The sequence below is a fragment of the Hyperolius riggenbachi genome, chromosome 4, assembly GCF_040937935.1.
Source record: "Hyperolius riggenbachi isolate aHypRig1 chromosome 4, aHypRig1.pri, whole genome shotgun sequence".
Classification (NCBI taxonomy): domain Eukaryota; kingdom Metazoa; phylum Chordata; class Amphibia; order Anura; family Hyperoliidae; genus Hyperolius; species Hyperolius riggenbachi.
In genome coordinates, this window is record NC_090649.1 from 458,546,785 (window position 1) to 458,566,871 (window position 20,087).

The window sequence follows — 20,087 nt, forward strand, 5'->3', positions numbered from 1 at the left end:
TGAATTTTTCCACAATTACGAAAAAATTGTTTGGGTCTATATATTACCGTAAGAATTTGACAATCTACCCTGCACCATTCAGTCTTTATAAAAATTGATCAGACAAATCCACCACTCCTGATCAACTAATATAAAAAAAAAAGTGGGAGAAAAAAAAAAGTTTTCCATTTTTCTGTACAACCTATCATTTTATCAAATTACCATAAAATTGGATCATTTTATTGTGTCGTGTGTGGCCACCTTAATATCCAGCCTAACGGTGGCCATACATGTCAGTCAAATTGATCGGTTTTCCAGTTTTTCAACAAAAATGATCGGTTGTATAAACAATTTTAAAAAATTCAGTTTTTACATTTCAATAAAAATCTGGTCAGACGTGTTGGAAAGATCAGGTCGAAAAATATATCAACTGAATTTTTTATTTGATCGTTTGTTTGATATTTTTGTGAAAATTGGTTAAAGTGTTCTGATTATTTGGTCAAGTGGAAAAATGTATAACATTTCTGTAGTAAAAAACAAACAAACCCTAAAACATGTAATCTCATATGGCAAGGCATAGGGGCAAGTCTGGAGACCGCCCACCTAACGCGGCAGACATCTCCAAGCAATCTTATTGCCGTCATTTTTGGGGGAGCTGGGACTGGTCCATTTAAATGACTGGACTTCTGAGCGCTGCCACTGGGCCAAAAAGGCAAAAAATGTGTAGTGGAGTAAAGCTTGGTACACACATCCAATTTTGATTGGCCAATTTTACCACTTCCATGTAGTATCAGAACTGCACAATCTGTTCATAGTATTCAAGGTGTTTTGGCACTCATACAAGAAGAAGGTGAAATTGGTCACTGATTGGCCAATCAAAATTGGATGTGTGTACTATGCACCCTTAGACCACGCATGTCACCCAACTGTGCCAAGATGATTACAAACGTAACTGTGCAACCCGGCTCTACAGTATATTGGAGGTTTAACAACATAGTTGCCTTAAATTGCAGTGTAGCAAAACAACCACAAGATGTCACTGTGTAAACTGCACAGCTGAACTGAATGGTATTGTGATTTCCTGTATTTACTCCGTGTTCTCTCTTCTAAGTAAGCTGTACTTCCTGATGATGGTGTATGATTTATCTGCATGTTTTTCTTTAGTAAAGAGTTCTAATCTGTCATACTGGGTGACTATCTGCATCTAAAGAACACTGAACTCCAACAATCTAGGTGCAGAATCTTTTTTTTTTGTAGCTTTGACCAATATGGAGATTCAAGTTATTACAAGTACCTGCTTTATTTATGACTGGTCCTCTTTAAATCTAAAAATTTACAGATGACACATTTTCCCTGTAATGTATTGCGTATTGAGCATGCGCTAATCTATTTACTCACTCTAGTATGTGTATCCTGGAGAAGACCCTCAGGATGAATTCACACTCTTCCCCGGGCTCGGCCGTGGAGGGGACAATGACGTAGGACCCTGGGAGCAGGAGGAAGTCCTGTGTCACCTCACGCTCGTTGATGAACACACACTTGTTGGTGATTGGCCGGCTGTTGAGGAAGAATTCCTGAGGTAGGCGGCTGCGTATTCCTTGGTACTGTGCCGAAAAGAGACAGAGACCTACTGTGAGCTCAAGCATCATCAGGGCCGGATTTACAACTCAGAGGCCTGTATTCACAGGCATTCTGGAGCCCTAAACTCCGCCCCTGACCACAGGCCACACCCCCATACACAGGCCACTCTCCCACAAATGGCGCCTGTAGGCATGTACCTACAGTGCCTTATGGAAAATCTGGCCCTGAGCCTCATACAGAGCAGTTGGGCCTAGGACCCACCAGAGTGCTTTCAGCAATGATAAAGCAGTGGCTAAACACTGGGAATCGCTGCTGAAATTGTTTTACAACCGCTAGAAAAAACGCTGAGCGATTGCTATGAGTGATCTGTAGTGGGTCCATGGCCTTACCAATCATACGTACTGTAAGCACAGGGGACAGAGTATACTCTATACTATCTCTCATCTGAATGCTTCGGCAGACACTGGAGTAGTACAGGTACTGGAAATGAGTACAAATGGCTCCTGCTTCGTGCAGCAGGGTGGGAATTTTTGCAAAACGGTGTTGCTATGGTTGCAGGAGAACAAACAATATGAGTTTTACTGTCAGATCTGGAAAATCGTAGCTGGCTGCACACTAAGTTGGAAAGATAGTTTTTAATAAGATTGAAGGGAACATGAGATGAGATACATATGGAGGCTGACATATTTATTTCCTTTTATAACAATGCACATTGCATGGCTTTACGGAAGATCCAGTGTTTCTAACACCATTAGCTATAGACCCTGAACAAGCATCTTGAAAACTCTTGCTAATGCAATGCTAGGGGTGTGATCCTACTTGAGCGATGTGATTTTATAAAAATCCCCTCTAGCATTGCATTAGCAGGAGAGGTTTCAACTCACTAGTGCTTAGAAATCGCTCTTAGTGGGTTTCTGGCCTCATTTTGGTTTACTTTTAAACTGCAAGCAGGTTGGCTGTTCCCGCCTTTATTTATAGCAGTTTTATAATGAAAGTAGAAATTATTTTTTTCTACCATTACAGTACTAAACAGTATTTTCCTGTAATTTAAGAGTTCAGACTTAATTTGTGATTTTAATGGCCGATTAAACACTGTGGAAAGCCTTCAGCCCCCCAGAAGCAGCGATAGACCATTCCGCTGTGAGATTCGCACCTGAAAATTTGCGGCCGCCGAAGTTAAGGTCTATATTTTGTTATCCGTACATGTATCGGTGTAATATAAATGAGAGGCAGTGCGGCGTGTGGCTTCGGTCAATATCAGGATTTACGACCCCTCCCGGTACCCGGACCGACTGCGCCATTCCAGACCTCCACCATCAATCTCCGCGTTCGATAAAACCTGCGTTTGACCTCCCAGCATGCAGCCACTTCTTTCCTCTTATGAGCGGCCATAACCGGCGTTCCTCGGAGCTGGCTCTGCCCTCGTCATTCCGCCCTCGGCCAAGCGTGCAATTACCTCTAATAATTATTATTATTAAATTATGACAAAGCGCTAAAGCATGGAGTCTAGAAGGTGCTGTGCGGCGCGGTCCCTCCCGCTCACGGCAGACTAATGCTTTGTTTATATCGGCGGGCTGGAGGGCATCAGATTTTTCGTCATTACGAATGCATTACACCATTGATTTTGACATCACGGCAAAGTGCCTGGCCAACAAAGCTCTGTTTAATATAAGCCTCCACTCCACGGATCGGAGAAAGGCTGTGTTTAGCGCAAAACACCAGGCTTGGCAGGAATATTCCGAAGTTCTACTTATGTCTAAGAGGAGTGGCAAGTCAACCTGAGGTTATTGCTGGTTTTAAATGTTGGGATCTATGTAATGTTATTGTGGGTATTTATGGGCGGTTTGTGTAGTTATGCAACAATAAAGAAAGTTTGGTATACCTTAGAAAGTGTGTGACCCTAACAATTTTATTTAGTGGCGTCTATGTATATCTGAGGGTTAACTTTCCCCCTTGTTGTGTTAGGGGTACAGGAGCCAAACTGCAACTACATTTCTAGCTATGCTAATTTATTGATAGATCAACCTGAGGTTATACCCTGATCACTCGGGGAACTAGAATCTATTGCTGATGGGTTTACAATGCAGGGATCTGGGGAGCTCTGACTGCAATTTGCGCTGTCAATTTTGGATATTATTTTCTGGCTGCAAAATTAACGTGGAAAGAATATTTTCAATAGTCTTACAAACAGATCTGTACAGCAATAATCTACAGTATATGTACGTCAAATCAATAATTGGATTGGAACGTCTCTTCAAAAGAATTGCGGTTGGTCGGCTGCTATGCTGTACTCTTGAGTTCATTGGTGTCTAAGTCACGCCTGGAACAAGCATGCAGCTAGCAGAGTCACACCTGGAACAAGCATGCAGCCAGCGGAGTCATGCATGAAACAAGCATGCAGCCAGTGGAGTCATTACTGGAACAAGCATGCAGCCAGTGGAGTCACACCTGGAACAAGCATGCAGCCAGTGGACTTACACCTGAAAAAAGCATGCAACCAGTGGCGTCACACCTGGAACAAGCATGCAGCCAGCGGAGTCACACCTGGAACAAGCATGCAGCCAGTGGACTCACACCTGAAAAAAGCATGCAACCAGTGGCGTCACACCTGGAACAAGCATGCAGCCAGCGGAGTCACACCTGGAACAAGCATCCAGCCAGTGGAGTCACACATGGAACAAGCATGCAGCCAGCGGAGTCTCACCTGGAACAAGCATGCAGCCAGCAGAGTCACACCTGGAACAAGCATGCAGCCAGTGGATTCACACCTAGAACAAACATGCAGCCAGCGGAGTCACACCTAGAACAAGCATGCGGCCAGTGGAGTCACATCTGGAACAAGCATGCAGCCAGTGGAGTCACACCTGGAACAAGCATGCAGCCAGCAGAGTCACACCTGGAACAAGCATGCAGCCAGCAGAGTCACACCTAGAACAAGCATGCAGCCAGCAGAGTCACACCTAGAACAAGTATGCAGCCAGCAGAGTCACACCTAGAACAAGCATGCAGCCAGCAGAGTCACACCTGGAACAAGCATGCAGTCAGCGGAGTCACATCTGGAACAAGCATGCAGCCAGTGGATTCACACCTAGAACAAACATGCAGCCAGCGGAGTCACACCTGAAACAAGCATGCAGCCAGCAAAATCACACCTAGAACAAGCATGCGGCCAGCGGAGTCACATCTGGAACAAGCATGCAGCCAGTGGAGTCACACCTAGAACAAACATGCAGCCAGCGGAGTCACACCTGAAACAAGCATGCAGCCAGCAAAATCACACCTAGAACAAGCATGCGGCCAGCGGAGTCACATCTGGAACAAGCATGCAGCCAGTGGAGTCACACCTGGAACAAGCATGCAGCCAGCAGAGGCACACCTAGAACAAGCATGCAGCCAGCAGAGTCACACCTAGAACAAGCATGCAGCCAGTGGAGTCACACCTGGAACAAGCATGCAGCCAGCGGAGTCACATCTGGAACAAGCATGCAGCCAGCGGAGTCACACCTAGAACAAGCATGCAGCCAGTGGAGTCACACCTGGAACAAGCATGCAGCCAGCGGAGTCACATCTGGAACAAGCATGCAGCCAGCGGAGTCACACCTAGAACAAGCATGCAGCCAGCAGAGTCACACCTAGAACAAGCATGCAGCCAGTGGAGTGACACCTGGAACAACATGCAGCCAGCGGAGTGACACCTGGAACAAGCATGCAGCCAGCGGAGTCACACCTAGAACAAGCATGCAGCCAGCAGAGTCACACCTGGAACAAGCATGTAGCCAGCGGAGTCACACCTAGAACAAGCATGCAGCCAGCAGAGTCACACCTGGAACAAGCATGCAGCCAGCAGAGTCACACCTGGAACAAGCATGCAGCCAGCAGAGTCACACCTGGAACAAGCATGCAGCCAGTGGAGTCACACCTGGAACAAGCATGCAGCCAGCAGAGTCACACCTGGAACAAGCATGCAGCCAGCGGAGTCACACATATACATAATGAAATGTTCAGACAGAGTACTCACCTCAATCGGCACCTGCAACACAGAACAGAGAGAGAAAAAAAAAAAAGACATATTAGGTGATGTTCCCTTTTTTATGGCAATAGTAATAGTGTCCGTCCCTCCCCCTCCCCCCCCCCCCCCCCCCCCCTGCAGAGGACACATCATTTATTATTTATTTATTTACAAGGCTCTCACAGTTTCTGAAGCCCTTCACACAGATTAAGTCATGTCACTCTCTGTCCTTCACAATCTTATCCACCATAATCATAGCATAATGTACTTACCATAGTTTATGCCCAATGTTTTAAGGGGAAGCAAGTAACTTATGATTGCTTTTTGGGAGGTGGGAGTGTAAATGGGAGAGTACCCTTTCTTACTTCCTCCTCTCAACTGACTGCTGAATTCTAACAAGCCCTGTGTAGACTTGCAGCTTTGATTTGCCAAAACGATCAGTGATCACACCGACACACTGACTGCAGCTTGTGATACTCATGCACAGCTCAATGCCATGTACCGTCCTATGGAGGAAGTACTGAATCTCAGTCTGACCACATAGAAAGCTAGAATGTCCTATCTCTGTGTTTGGTGATGCGCTGGCCACTGATTGGTTGTATGGCTTATATCATGTGATCCCGATGGCAAATGAGAGTAGTAGAAGCAGAGCTTCCCTTTAACTGACCTGTAATACATTAAACTCTGATTGGCTGGGAAGGGTTACCTCCCATTTCATGGCTCCTTTTGTTGCCTCACTGAAGGAGTCTGTTAAAGTGGACCCGAACTCTTGCACTGGACAGAAAGAAAACACAGAGAAATGCATATGTATTTAGAGAGTTAAGCCTGTCTAATTCCCCCTCATCTGTGACTAATCACTAGTTGTTATTTAATCCCTCAGCTGCGTCATCTGACTGCCACGGCAGTGAGGCTAATTTGTAAACACAGGATGTTAATTCTATGTCTGCTTCCATGAAAGCAGGAAATAGAAACACTGCAGAATTTTTGCAGGATCTGTACCAGCTGTGACAAAGTAATGCTTTTCTGTAAAGATGATTATGCAGTTGCTTATCTTTCAGAGCAGAGCGGAAGTTCTGAGTTTAGGTCCGCTTTAATAATAAGGACACTGCGAGCAAACAGAGGAGTCTCGGCAGTTCATTATAAATCTACTTTATGACACCTCATTATTGTAGCGTCATTATTGATGGCGGTCAGAGAATAAAATCTAATTAAGATCCTGAAGTTTTATCACTCAACAAATTAATCTCTCTCGTTTTTTCATTTTGTTTAATTAACAAAAAAATAAATTAAAAAAAAACAGCAAAACTGTAGTGATCACATCCGCCTTGTCTTCTAAAGAGTACCTGTGGTGACAGAAAGAGAGGTAACTGCTGGCTATATGTTTTTCATTGCTGTTTCTACGTTTTTAAAGAGAACCCGAGGTGGGTTTGAAGAATATTATCTGCATACAGAGGCTGGATCTGCCTATACAGCCCAGCCTCTGTTGCTATCCCAAACCCCCCTAAGGCCCCCCTGCACTCTGCAATCCCTCATAAATCACAGCCACACTGCTGACAAACAGCTTGTCAGAGCTGGCTGTGTTTATCTCTATAGTGTCAGTCTGCTGCTCTCCCCGCCTCCTGCAGAACTCCAGTCCCCGCCTGCATCCCTTCCCTTCCTGCTGATTGGAGGGAAGGGACAGGGGCAGGGACCGGAGCTATGCAGGAGGCGGGGGAGCAGCTGAGACGGACACTACAGATGTAAACACAGCCTCACAGCACGGCTGTGATTTATGAGGGATTGCAGAGTGCAGGGGGACCTTAGTGGGGTTTGGGATAGCAACAGAGGCTGGGCTGTATAGGCAGATCCAGCCTCTGTATGCAGATAACATTCTTTAAACACACCTCGAGTTCTCTTTAAAGCGGACCTGAACTCAGAGCTTCCTCTCTGCTCTAAAAGATACGCAATAGCATAATAACCTTTATAGAAAAATATTACTTTGTTGCAGCTGATACAAATCCTGCCATAAAGCGTGCATCCTGTGTTTACAAATTAGCTGCTCTGCCGAGGCAGCCAGCTGACACCGCTGAGATATCAAATTACGGTGATGATTAGTTACAGATGAGGGGGAATTAGACAGGCTAAACTCTTTAAATACATACAGGGTGCATTTCTCTACGTTTTCCTTCTGTCCTGTGCAAGAGTTCAGGTCCACTTTAACTGGTTGGCACAGTGATCTAATGATTCCGGTGGTAAGTAAAAATGGCCATCCGCTTCTGAGCTTTAGGCGGAGTCTGCACTGAATTTTTTAGTAAAGTGAAAGTAGCACATGCAAATGGATTTTAAAAAATAGGCGCATCCTGTAACATGCGAGCTGCAATACACGGTACCTCGTTGCCAGTCATTGTAACACGGGTGTAACATGCACAGTGTCCAACAAAGTCACTCTGCTTTCTTAAAGTGTACCTGAGACAAAGTACACCACAGGATTTATACTCATCCGGGCAGTGGTGTAGCTAAGGAGCTGTGGGCCCCCGATGCAAGTTTTACAATGGGGCCCCCCCCAAGCACTCTATACATAACAATGGACACGGCGCACCAAAACCTGCCAATGGCAACTACAGTGTCAGAGGTGCAAGAAGGGGATGGGCAACAGTTTGGTAATGATGACCACTATTCAAAGTATCTATAGAAGTTATTATTATGAGCACAGGACCAATAGAGAGCTAATACTGTAGTCGAGGGAGGGCCTCTGGCCTAAGGGCCCCAATGCGGTCGCTACCTCTGCACCCCCTATTGCTACGCCCCTGCATCTGGGGCTTTTTTCAGCCACCTGTAGTCCATTAGCTCCCTCGCCGCCCTGCCGCTTCCCTCGGTGTTGCTGCTGTAAGCCCCATAAATCAAGTTGCGGGTGCGCATGTGCGGTCCCGGCCGATCGCACCCATGATCGTATTCCCATTGCCAGGGGCGTTCTACGCATGCACAGCTCACAAGGACTGTAACTGTAATTGCGCAGAATGCTCCTGGCAACGGGAGCGTGATTGGGGAGTGCGCGCGCCCAGGACCATGCATATGCAGCTGGATCAGGAGCCTCACAGCAACACAACAGAGGGGGCCGGATGGACTCCATAGCTCCCAACTCTTTCAGAGGGACAGTCCCTCTTTGGGAGCCCTTTCCCTCTGTCCCTCTTTCCTCCTCAGTTGTCCCTCTTTCAGGGCTTTGTCCCTCTTTCTATGTAAATATATATATTTCTCTAATAAAAAATGTGTTTTATTGACTCTAAACTTTATTCCCATCCTTTAAATTGATATATTACTAATTTTAAAATGTTCAAATATAGGAAAATGAACCAGGATAGAAAGGACCAGTGTGGTTTGAATTATAAAACATATTTTTCTTATGAAATCTTTATGGTATGCGTGACTAGGGGTGTGGTGGGGCGTGATTAGGGGAGTGGCAGGGGTGTGGCTAAAGTGTCACTCTTTCTCATCTCAAAAAGTTGGGAGGTATGGGACTCTAAGGGACCAGATGCATTACAGGGGGCTGCAGGAAGTCCCAGGTCCCCAACAATCCCTTAGTGTACTTCAGGCTTTCTTTAAGATGGAATGCGCTAATGGGAATGCGCCCATTTTGGGAACATAGCCATTGCGCATCTGTGCAATTATAACTAGCACACTGCAGAATGCATAATGTGGACGCAGCCTCATAAAAAGTTCCAAACGTCATATTTTTTTAGTGATGACAAAAATATTTCTCCTAACAAGCAAATTTCCACTGGCCCCGGAAGCTAAAGGTAATGAGCCAATCAAAGCCAGGAGCTAATGGATCAGCCGCTTGGTTTTGATTGCCTCAGATGAAACTCCTTGGGTGAGTGAGGATTTTGTGTCTCACAACTGATTATTTTCTTAGCTGTGTGCAGAGGATGCTCTCTTGCATGTGATAAGATTGTGTGCGCAACCTTTATTAATGTCCCCCTGCCTGCACACAGAGGAGTTCCGCTTACCATGAAGACAGAGATGCCAATGAAGAGAGGGGGACTCTGGTTGCGGTGCTTGTGGTTCTGTTTCTGCATGAGGGACACCAGGACGTTGCAGGAGTTGGTGTGTTTCTCCACGTTGTCTCCCTTCAGGATCTTCATCCGGTACTGCGGATTCTTCCAGTAGGAGTCTGTGTACAAAAAAAAGCAGATGGACACTTAAAGACCCACTGTCTGTTCAGTCACATCAGGCATACATCAGCGCGCACATACAGAAAAGGTGCCTGGAAATTTGGGCGCCCAGTAATGCCGAAAGTAAAATATCCAGATTGAATACCAATATTTTACTATGGCTAAACCTAACCCTACTCTCACACAGAACCCTCCCCCTAACCCCTCCCCCCACCACCACCTCGCACAAACTACCTACCTAACCCTAACCCCCCCAGCACACACTACCTGTCTAGTGCCTAACCCTAACCCCCGCCCCCCCTCGCACAATCTACCTATCCGACACCAAACCCTTAACCCCCCCCCCCAGCACACACTTCCTGCCTGACGGCATGGGGCTGCACATGGTTGTTGAACATTATTATTATCTAGTACTTGTATAGAGCCAACATTTTAAGCAGCGCTGTACAGAGTATATATTGTCTTGTCACTTAACTGTCCTCAGAGGGGCTCATAATATACTCCCTACCATATTCTTATGTCTATATCATGTATTGTATGTATTGTAGTCTAGGGCCAATTTAGGGGGAAGCCAATTAACTTATCTGTATGTTTTTGGGATATGGGAGGAAACCCACACAGACACGGAGAACATACAAACTCCTTGCAGATTTGACCTGGCTGGGATTCGAACCAGCGACCCAGCGTTGCAAGGCAAAAGTGCTAACCACTATGCCACCATACTGCCTACATGGACAGCTTCTCAAGCCAGATAAAGGCATACAGGGTAACAATGCATGCCTGAAGAAGCCAGAGATCTGGCGAAACGTGTTATATATATAATGAAGCCTATTTTATGGTCAAAAGTGTTGGTTAGTAATCGCTGTTGTATTGAACATCCTCCTAGGACTTATCAAACCTTTTAATCACACTATGGGTGCTTATTGGTATGAAGTTAGAAGGCCGTGTTAGTTTACCCGTGAAGGTCATCCTTCCGCCCGCCGTGCTTCCGGCCACCCACTTGCCACACTGCATGGATAGCGTCCATTCTCTGCCGCTCTCGTGGCTGAGGAGGTCTGGGGTCAGCTTACAGATGACCAGCTCCACGAAGTTGGCCTCAAAGTCTTCTATCGACATCCTATAACAGAAGGAGACAGAAATGACGACACGTGCAGCGATTGGCAGCTCACCATCTCACAACTCGCACACTGACGGGGCAAAATCACCCAGTTCTATTTCACCCTCTTGCCAAAATTCCCAACATCTAAATATATCAACGTCAGCTGGGATGTCGAATTCCAGTTGTAATTGGTGTCAAAATGGGCCGGAAAGCCCAATTTCGACATTTTTATTATTATATTATTCCAATTAACAGAATAGTACTATGAATTAATGATGTATCTGCAAAGATCAAAATTCTTTCGGCATCAATGTAGAGGTCCCCAGCAGTCACTGTCCGCCTGTTCACTTCCCTCCCAGCCAGTCAACAGCCACTACTCCATACTGGAGAGCGACAGCTAGGAGTCAGAAACGAGGCCTGGTTTCAGCTGACAAAGCACTCATGTTGATCTGTGTAAATAATAAGTATTACCTTTGAAACCAATCTTATTAAGCTATTTTACAGCTAGGCTTTCCTGCAGCTGTGCACTGATCCATACAGGCATAACCACTCTACTGTTTGCCTAGTTTCCTGTTAGAAGGATGAGGTCTAATCTCTATTTCCTGTTAATCTCAAGTCCCGCCTCCTCATTTAGATCTCTACAGTAAGGCAGAGATGATGAAAAATGTAGTCTGGCATCAGTTTTTCTACCTACTTTGGGTGTCACACCTGACCCCACCCACCAGCTGAATCCAGAGAGGAGAGAAAGTAGGTTGAGCTGCAGCGAGAAACATATTTAGCCCATGAAACGGGTTAGTTTGTCTACCACTTTGCTTGTATACTATTTATATTCACTTATCAAACTGATCTATTAAAATTTGCCTTGCTCAGTTGTGGGTTTGGTCGATTTTTAAAGAACCACTATCGCCAAAAATAAAATTGTTCCAGAGTAAAATGCACTATAAATGATTTCTTTCCTGTGTTGCTGTCACTTACAACAGACAGGTTTTGGAATAGTCCATCTCAGGGTTTCTCAGGTTTTTTTTTTTTTCCGCAAGCACTTACTGAATGACAGTCCAACTGTCCAACTGTCAAAACAGTGTGCAGTGAGTAGGGAGGCCAGTCGGCATCTTTTTGTACAGATCCGTTTCATGGAGCACTTTTGTAAAGAATAAAGGAGGACATTGACTAGTCCAAAACCTGTCAGAGCTGTCAGATTTTTAATGCTTACCATAAGTTACAGCAACATAGGAGAAAAGTAATTTACAGTGCATTTTAGTCTGGGAGAAATGTTCTTCTTATACATGTGTATTCCAAATTTTACAATTTTTCACCATAGTGGTCTTTTAAAGTGGAGCTGTAGTGAAAATAATGAATACAGTTGATTATTGGTTTCACAACATTAACTTATAGATTTCTCAGTCAGTGTCTGTCCATTGAAAAATCTTTCCTTTCCCTAATTTACACAATGTTCATTGCTGAGAGTTCTATGCACAGAGGGAAATTCTGCTTGCTTGGCAGTTGAAAAAAAACACGTTATTTCCCACAATGCAATGAGGTTTATAGACTGCAAACTGTCAGGACCATAGTCATGACATCACACTGTGGGAGGGGTTTCACCACAATATCAGCCACACAGACCCCCGGATGATCTGTTCGAGAAAAAGAGAAAGATTTCTCATGGGAAAGGAAGTATCAGCTTCTGATTGGGATGAAGTTCAATCCTTGCTTAAAGTTCCTCTTTAAGTTCTGTTTTTCTTGTTACACATCCTTGTGGAGCTCTCACAAAAATGTCATTGTAGAGCAGGTTTGCCTGTGATGAGGCGGTGTATGGCGGCACAGAATAGCGCAGTCGGTGTGACTATTACCAGAACTCGCCGTCTTCTTGGGTCCTGTGCAGAAGCAATCTCTCCTTCAGGCTGAGCTGCTCCCATTTTGAAGAGCTGGAAAGAAATCACAAGATAAAATGAGTGGCTGGCAGGCATGGGCCCCGCTCGTAGATCATATAAATTACATGGCAGACAAGCGGCGAGAATCGATCACGCCTCGGCTGCTCTGAAATGAGTCACATGGCGCTCTGTGTCGCCACGTGACACACTCCACACAGATCTATGGCCACATTCACACGAGAGATCTGCAGCCAACCTGCCAGGCAATCAATTGTTCCAATGAATCTGCTGATCAGTAATGATTATGATTTAGTATTTATATAGCGCCGACATCTTCCGCAGCGCTGTACAGAGTATATTGTCCCTCAGAGGAGTTCACAATCTAATCCCTACCATAGTCATGTGTCTCTCTGTAGTGCATGTTTCTAAGGACAATCTAGTGTCCAGAGCAGGGACAAGGTCCTCCAGCATCCAAGGCTGAGACACCAAAGTGCGCCCCTCCATCCCTCCCACCTCAGCTGTCACACACGGATTGCTATTAGACTAAGAGGGCCACAGGGCCCACAACCTCCCCAACACCTTAATAGCTAGTTATCTGGCTTGCAGGCACTGCTATGTATCCCCTTTTCTTATTTCTTTCTGCTTCAAACACAATTAGGAAGGACAGCTGAATGAATTGTGCGCCCCCTCCTGCACTGCGCCCTGAGGCTGGAGCCTCTCCAGCCTATGCCTCGGCCCGGCCCTGCTAGTGTCTAGAGCCAATTTAGGGGGAAGCTTATCTGCCTGTTTTTGGAATGTGGGAGGAAACCCACGCAGACCATGGAGAACATACAAACTCCGTGCAGATAGTGATTGGGTGGAAATGCCTAATGAGCATACACAGGTGTACAAGGCCTTTCCCTCTTGTCAGGGTCATTCACAAGGCTACCAAGGCTAGAAATAAGGACTATGTATAATAGCGTACATCTGCAAAAAAAAAAAATTATAATAATAGCGGACTCTGAAAAAGCAATTTTTTTCACAATTAACTCACTTAATTGGCAAAAATAACAAACAAACAAAAAATTGCAAGAAAATCGGAAATTGTAAAAATGCTGAATTCTGTCACAATCAGAAAAAATGTATTTCTAATCTTGAGTCTATTATCCCCATTTGTGTTTTCTCCCTGCAGTGAGAGATCTCCACCACCAGAGGGCAGCATGGCACCCTGCAGTGAGAGATTTATCTCTAATAGACATTTTTTTCTGTCCCAAGTTTGGCTCACCTGTCACTCCAATTTCCCTTCCATTCAATCTTCCCCCATGGGTTCCGCAGCCTGACTAAATTTTCCGTTCCGGATTTGCAGGTCACCTGGAGGGAGGAGATGGTAGAAGTTGATTCATTTATCGAAGGCAAGCAGAGAGAGCGCGGCAGATAGAGGGAGAGGGGAGGGGGATGCTGCGCAAGGCAGAGCGCCGTTCATCAGAAGAGCTCGTAATTGCTGATTTTACCTTCCTGATCCCCGTCACCGTGTACGCGTGTCCCGTCACTAATCCGTTCTCCAGAACCCGCTCCGGCTGAAAGAAAAACGACAGATCAGGCCGGTGATATAAGCAGAGCTGTGGTTAATCGACACATTGAGGACAGGCGAATTTCTAACAGGTTTTACTCATAGGTGGGTAAAGTTAAGCTCCAACTTCAATCCAGATCTGAGCACGGCATATTCTAATAGCAATCAGGAGGATTAGTAAATGTTAACAGTGTATAGAAGAAAAGCCAGGGCCGGATTTACCATAAGGCAAAGTAGGCACGTGCCTACAGGCGCCAGATGATGTAAAGGCTGCTTACTCCCCTCCCTGAGCGCCTCCATCCCTCCTTCTCTATGCAGAGTCCTGATGAGAGTATAAATGAGTGGTTACTCACCTTGCTCTCGGCATTCCACAGACCAGCTACTTAATACTGAGGTTCCTCTAGCTACCTAACACTTAGGGGCACCTCTAGCTTCTTAATATTTAGGGTACTTCTGGCTACCTAATACTAAGGGGCACCTGTAGCTACATACAGGGCCGTGCTGGTCCTTAACCTTTTGGGGACCGACGTAGTTTGAATCTACGTCCAGCAGGTGGTGCTGCCGCCCTGACTGGATGTTATTTCAACATCCGCGCTAACTAACCGTCCCGTCGCAATCGTGCGCACCGAAGAGGGTAGATTAAGCTGTCATATGACAGCTTACATTTCCCCTCAGTGATCGGCAGCCATTGCGTATGGCTGCTGATCACTATGATCGCCGGCGGATCATAGTGATCACTTACAGAGCTGCGGCGGTGGGGTCGGGGAAGAAGAGGATCCACTCACCTTCCTGCTGTTTCCCCGACGATCGGCGCTCCCCTCCGCTCTGGCCGGCATCCCTGTTGTATTAACGCTAAGTGCCCGGTCTCGGCTTGATGACGTCATCAAGCCGCGACCCAGAACTTAGCACCAGTACGAGCCGGGAAGCCAGCGAGAGCGGAGGTGTCTACAGTTGCTCATCGCTGAAGCCTGGGAGGTGAGTAAAGGCTGCCAGCAATACGGGGGACACCTGGCCACCCAGGGGGGGGAACCATACCTATTATTGTTATTATTATTATACCTACGTGCCCACAGTAGGGGTCCGGCTGCCTGACCCCAAAACGCGCCCCCCCCCCTGCATGTAAAATGCCTGGTCCTTAAGGGGGGGTAGGCAGAGGGTCCCGAAGGGGTTAAGTGGGGGGGTGCTCAAATTTAAAAAAGGGGCCTCGAAAAGCGGGCTAGCACCGTGAAATGCGTTGTCTTCTTGTGCATCATAAAACCACTATATTTACCTATGTGGTTTGTTCTTTTATGGAGGTAAGAATTGTTTACTCCTATACAGTACCATTTAGAGATTAAAATATATCTTTGGGCGCCTCCACCAGTTTGCTTTAGAGTTAGTTCTACTCTTCGGGGGTTGAGTATTGGACACCCTGTGTCACAGTGACTGACCAGCACCTGCATAGCAGACCTGGGATACCGAGCGGAAACAGTCTTTTTCCCGTAGGCTCTCTCGGTGGTTGCGGGAGTGCAGTATAAATCACTACACTATCCTCGGCCATAGAGCCTAACGATACTGCACCATTGGGCTCCTGGTCTCTCTCATTGCAGAATCGTGGCGGTTGGACCTTTAACCACCCAGAGACATCTTGAATCTACGTATAATCATGGTAACAGCATTTATTGCACTTACTCCTGCTTTTGTCTGGCAGCCCATCAAGGACCCGCTGTGTGCTGCTCGCACCATGATCTCCCACAGGTCACGAGGGGCTTGCTCCAACTTGATAGTCATATTGACCCCGCCGGTGAAGTCCACCAAAGCTTCGGACACTTGGCCGATCTGCAGATCCTCGTAGGAACCACACAGCCTGTTAGACATAAGAGAGTACAGGTCATACCTATATGCAGCCACTAGATGGCAATGTATGATTTTTATCTCCTTATATGTAGTTTGCCAATAAATAGGGGGCGTGCCCTAAGTAAATGGAAACAAGCAAAAAGAAAAAGCAATCAATTAAAATATACAGTATATTTTTTTTTCATTTAGAACAGATTTTTGTTTTACTACAGCATAGTAAAGGAATGTCACAGCGTTCTGTCTTAGCTGACAGTCAACAGGTCTGCAGACTTGGCTATTGTAATGCTAGGGACTTCTTTACCACAGCAGTACAGCGAGACTGACAGTTTTCTGATTAGGGAAAAAAAAAGACTTGCCAAACCAAAATGTAGAGTATATTGTCTTGTCCCGACCCTAACTGACCCTCAGAGAGGCTCACAATCTATTTTTTGATATATTTAAAAAATATAAGTATAGTAAATGAATAAAGCAGATATATTAAAGAGGAACTATAGTAAAAAGAAGGAAAGTAAAGTTGAAGAGAAATCGAGAGCCCAATATGGTGTAGTATGTCAAAATTGATTGGATAAATGAAACAGTGAGATGGTAATACTCACAAACACGGGTTACCACCTAGGTAACCACTCATTAGGCAGGTGAGGAGATTAGACCTGTCCTCACTCAGGATTAAGAAGTCGCTCTCTGTAGATAGGAAGAAAGGGGGTAGATCACCCCTCCACCTGGGGTGAACTCAAATATATTGGTAGGTGAACAGAGGCGCCAGAAGGATAAAAGTACATAAAATTTTTAAAAAATTGCTGGGAGGAAGTGGTGGACTCGCCTCCGTTAAAGCAGACACCAAGGACTGTAAATATATAGATATACACATTTATTGAAAATACCCCAAAGATGCAACGCGTTTCGCGGGCACAGCCCACTTCTTCAGGCAATAAGCAGGGGATAAACAACAGCAGTTCAGTTATAGCAAGAAGAGCACTTGACAGAGGTGCTCTGCTTGCTATAACTGAATTGCTGTTTATCCCCTGCTCATTGCCTGAAGAAGTGGGCTGTGCCCGCGAAACGCGTTGCATCTTTGGGGTATTTTCAATAAATGTGTATATCTATATATTTACAGTCCTTGGTGTCTGCTTTAACGGAGGCGAGTCCACCACTTCCTCCCAGCAATTTTTTAAAAATTTTATGTACTTTTATCCTTCTGGCGCCTCTGTTCACCTACCAATATAGTAAAAAGAACATAACAAGAATTTTTATTTTTACAATATTATTCTATAAATTATTTAGTCAGTGCTTTCCCATTGCAAAATCTTTCCTCTCCCTGATTATTTTTTTCTGAAATTTATCACAGGCGTTCATTTACTGCATACGAGTCAATCTACGGCCCGTAGGCCAAATCTGGGCCTCAGAGCCATTCAATTTGGCCCTCAAGTGGTTTCCCCACTTTGCATTATGTTTGGCCCATTTTAGACCACCAGGGAAGCTAAATTGGAAGTGAAGCCCTATATCACCAGGGAAGCCATGGCTCACCAGGGAGATAGGGGGAAAGCACTAAACCCTAGGGGACTGTATAGGGGCGGGTGGGAGCCTCTAGAAACCAGGGAACTGTATACGGGAGGGTGGGGGCCTCTAGACACCGAGAAACTGTATAGGGGTTGGAGGGGGGCCATTAGAAACCTGGGAACTTTATAAGGGAGGGAGGTGGTCACTAGACATTGAGGTCGGCCCGCAACTTGGTTCGAGTGTAAAGTTTCGGCCCACTTTGTATTTGTGTTTGATACCCCTGATATACTGAGAGTTCTAAAGTCAATAGAAAAGCTCTCTGGTCTCCCAGAATGCACCAGCACGGTGGCGTAGTGGTTAGCGCTCTCGCCTTGCAGCGGTGGGTCCCCGGTTTGAATCCCAGCCAGGTCAACATATGCCAGTTTATATGTTCTCCCCGTGTCTGCGTGAGTTTCCTCCGGGCATTCTGGTTTCCTCCCACATCCCAAAAACATACAGATAAGTTAATTGGCTTCCCCCTAAAATTGTCCCTAGACTGATACATACACTACACAATACATACATAGACATAGGACTATAGTAGGGATTATACTGTGAGCTCTTTAGAGGGACAGTTAGTGACAAGACCATATACTCTGTACAGCGCTGCGGAAGATGTCGGCGCTATATAAATACTAAATAACATAATGCCCCGAGGAAGGGTTAGATGGGCGGAATTCCTGCAAAATAAATAGCCTAGGCTAAGCCACAGTAGCAGGCTGGGGCTTTGTAGCAATAAACAGCAATATATAGCTATAGGAAGTGTTTCAGATGACATAAAAAAGTTCCATTATATATGTCGTTACGGTTCCTCTTTAAAGAAAAGCATCAATAATCACTCTCTTTAAAAGAATAAACATATTTGTGTGATGCCTGGGAAAATTGTTTTTCAGGCGGGTGCCAGTCTTGCACGAACAGAGATTACCCCCAGCTGTCCTGTTATTCTAGTTCTGGGGCCAAAATATGTGATGATGAACATCCGATCTGACCAAATCTTGACACAGACATTTAATTTAAACAGAGGTACCAGGAGAACTGACAGCCACTCAGCTAAAATAAAGTCCAATTTCTGTGATGACTGCCTGCTACTTAAATGGACTGGTCCCCCTCTCATAAGTCAGAATCTTTTTTTATTGTTATTCTGTGACTTCAAAGACAACACATTACAACACTGCCCTCCGGTGGGCTGATGACAAACAAGCAACATTAGAAATATTTTTTAAAGAAGACCTGAGCTCAGAACTTTCACTCTGCTGTAAAAGATAAGAAACAGCATGATAACCACTAATGAAAAACATTTTTGTTTCTGCTAATACACATCCTGCAATATATCTGCAATGTGTCTACTTCCTGCTTTCATGGAAGCAGACATATTGTTCACATCCTGTGTTTACCAATTAGCTGCTCTGACGAGGCAGCCAGCTGACACAGCTGAGAGATCAAATTATGGTGGTTATTAATCACAGATGAGGGGGAATTACACAGGCTAAACTCTCTAAATATCTACAGGGTGCATTTCTCTGTTTTCTTTCTGTCCTGTGCAAGAGTTCAGGTCCACTTTAATGGGAACTTGAAGTGAGAGGGATATTGAGGATGACCTATTTATTTAATTTTAAACAATACCAGTTGCCTGGCTGCCCTGTTGATCCGCTGTCTCTAACATTTTTTAGCCACTGCTTGATTCTGGTGTTATTCAGACACTACTGCAGTCAAATAGACCAGCAGGGCTGCCAGGCAACTGGTATTGTTTAAAAGGAAACAAATATGGCAGCCTCCATATCGCTCTCACCTCGGGCTCCTTATAAGCCATGAATGGGCTCATACCTACATGACTTCAGATATTTTCGCACAGGATGCACTTACTTAGCGTAGGCTTTCTCCAGCAGGGCTCCCCAGAACAGGTCCTTTCTGGTAGAGGAAACGAAAAGCAGCTTTCCATCCTGATTCACCGGCAGCAAGTCGTCCACCACCACATCCACCCACTCGCCGAAGCGCCAGAACTGTGGGGAAAGAGTGAAGGCGTCACACCAGGAGAAATAATTACATGCAGCGCACTTTACAGGAACATGACAACCAAAACTTTACATTTTAGAGTAGTTTGTTGGATGCAAGAGCATTAAAGTGGAACTAGTGAAAATAATAATGAATAAAATTGCTTTTTTGTTGTTGTTTTGTTTACAATATTAATATGCTAATTATTTTATTCCCTCCCTGAATTACATTCTGAAATGTATCACTGGTGGTAACATCTTTAGTTCTGCCAGGTGATCTGTACAGAATGTTCGTTACTGAGACTTCTATGTCCTAAAGGAGATACTGCTTGTTTGGCGGTTGGAAAAGCTGTAATTTCCCACAATGCAATGAGGTTCCCAGACAGCAAACTGTCAGGGCCGTGGTCATGACTGCACACTGTAGGAGGGGTTTCACCACAATATAAGCCATACAGATGTTGGGGGCAGTAGATGCAATAATCATATATTTA

The 20,087-nt window shown here is 45.2% G+C and overlaps 1 protein-coding gene and 1 long non-coding RNA gene across 2 annotated transcripts in view; one reads left to right on the forward strand and one right to left on the reverse strand.

Annotated features, from left to right (window-relative positions):
• The window catches only part of CAPN14 (calpain 14), an 86,559-nt gene that overhangs the window by 35,644 nt on the left and 30,828 nt on the right, over positions 1–20,087 (reverse strand). The window contains exons 5-13 of the mRNA XM_068232791.1: positions 19,469–19,605; positions 15,905–16,079; positions 14,175–14,240; positions 13,949–14,034; positions 12,664–12,738; positions 10,674–10,834; positions 9,553–9,716; positions 5,579–5,590; positions 1,378–1,583 (exon numbers count right to left, since the gene is read on the reverse strand). Coding sequence (XP_068088892.1) covers positions 1,378–1,583; positions 5,579–5,590; positions 9,553–9,716; positions 10,674–10,834; positions 12,664–12,738; positions 13,949–14,034; positions 14,175–14,240; positions 15,905–16,079; positions 19,469–19,605 — 1,082 coding nt within the window. The remainder of the gene's footprint in view (positions 1–1,377; positions 1,584–5,578; positions 5,591–9,552; positions 9,717–10,673; positions 10,835–12,663; positions 12,739–13,948; positions 14,035–14,174; positions 14,241–15,904; positions 16,080–19,468; positions 19,606–20,087) is intronic.
• On the forward strand, positions 1,153–19,732 carry LOC137504406 (uncharacterized). Its single transcript, XR_011019478.1, has 3 exons — positions 1,153–1,212; positions 1,383–1,558; positions 19,492–19,732. It is a non-coding gene; the product is annotated as an uncharacterized lncRNA (long non-coding RNA).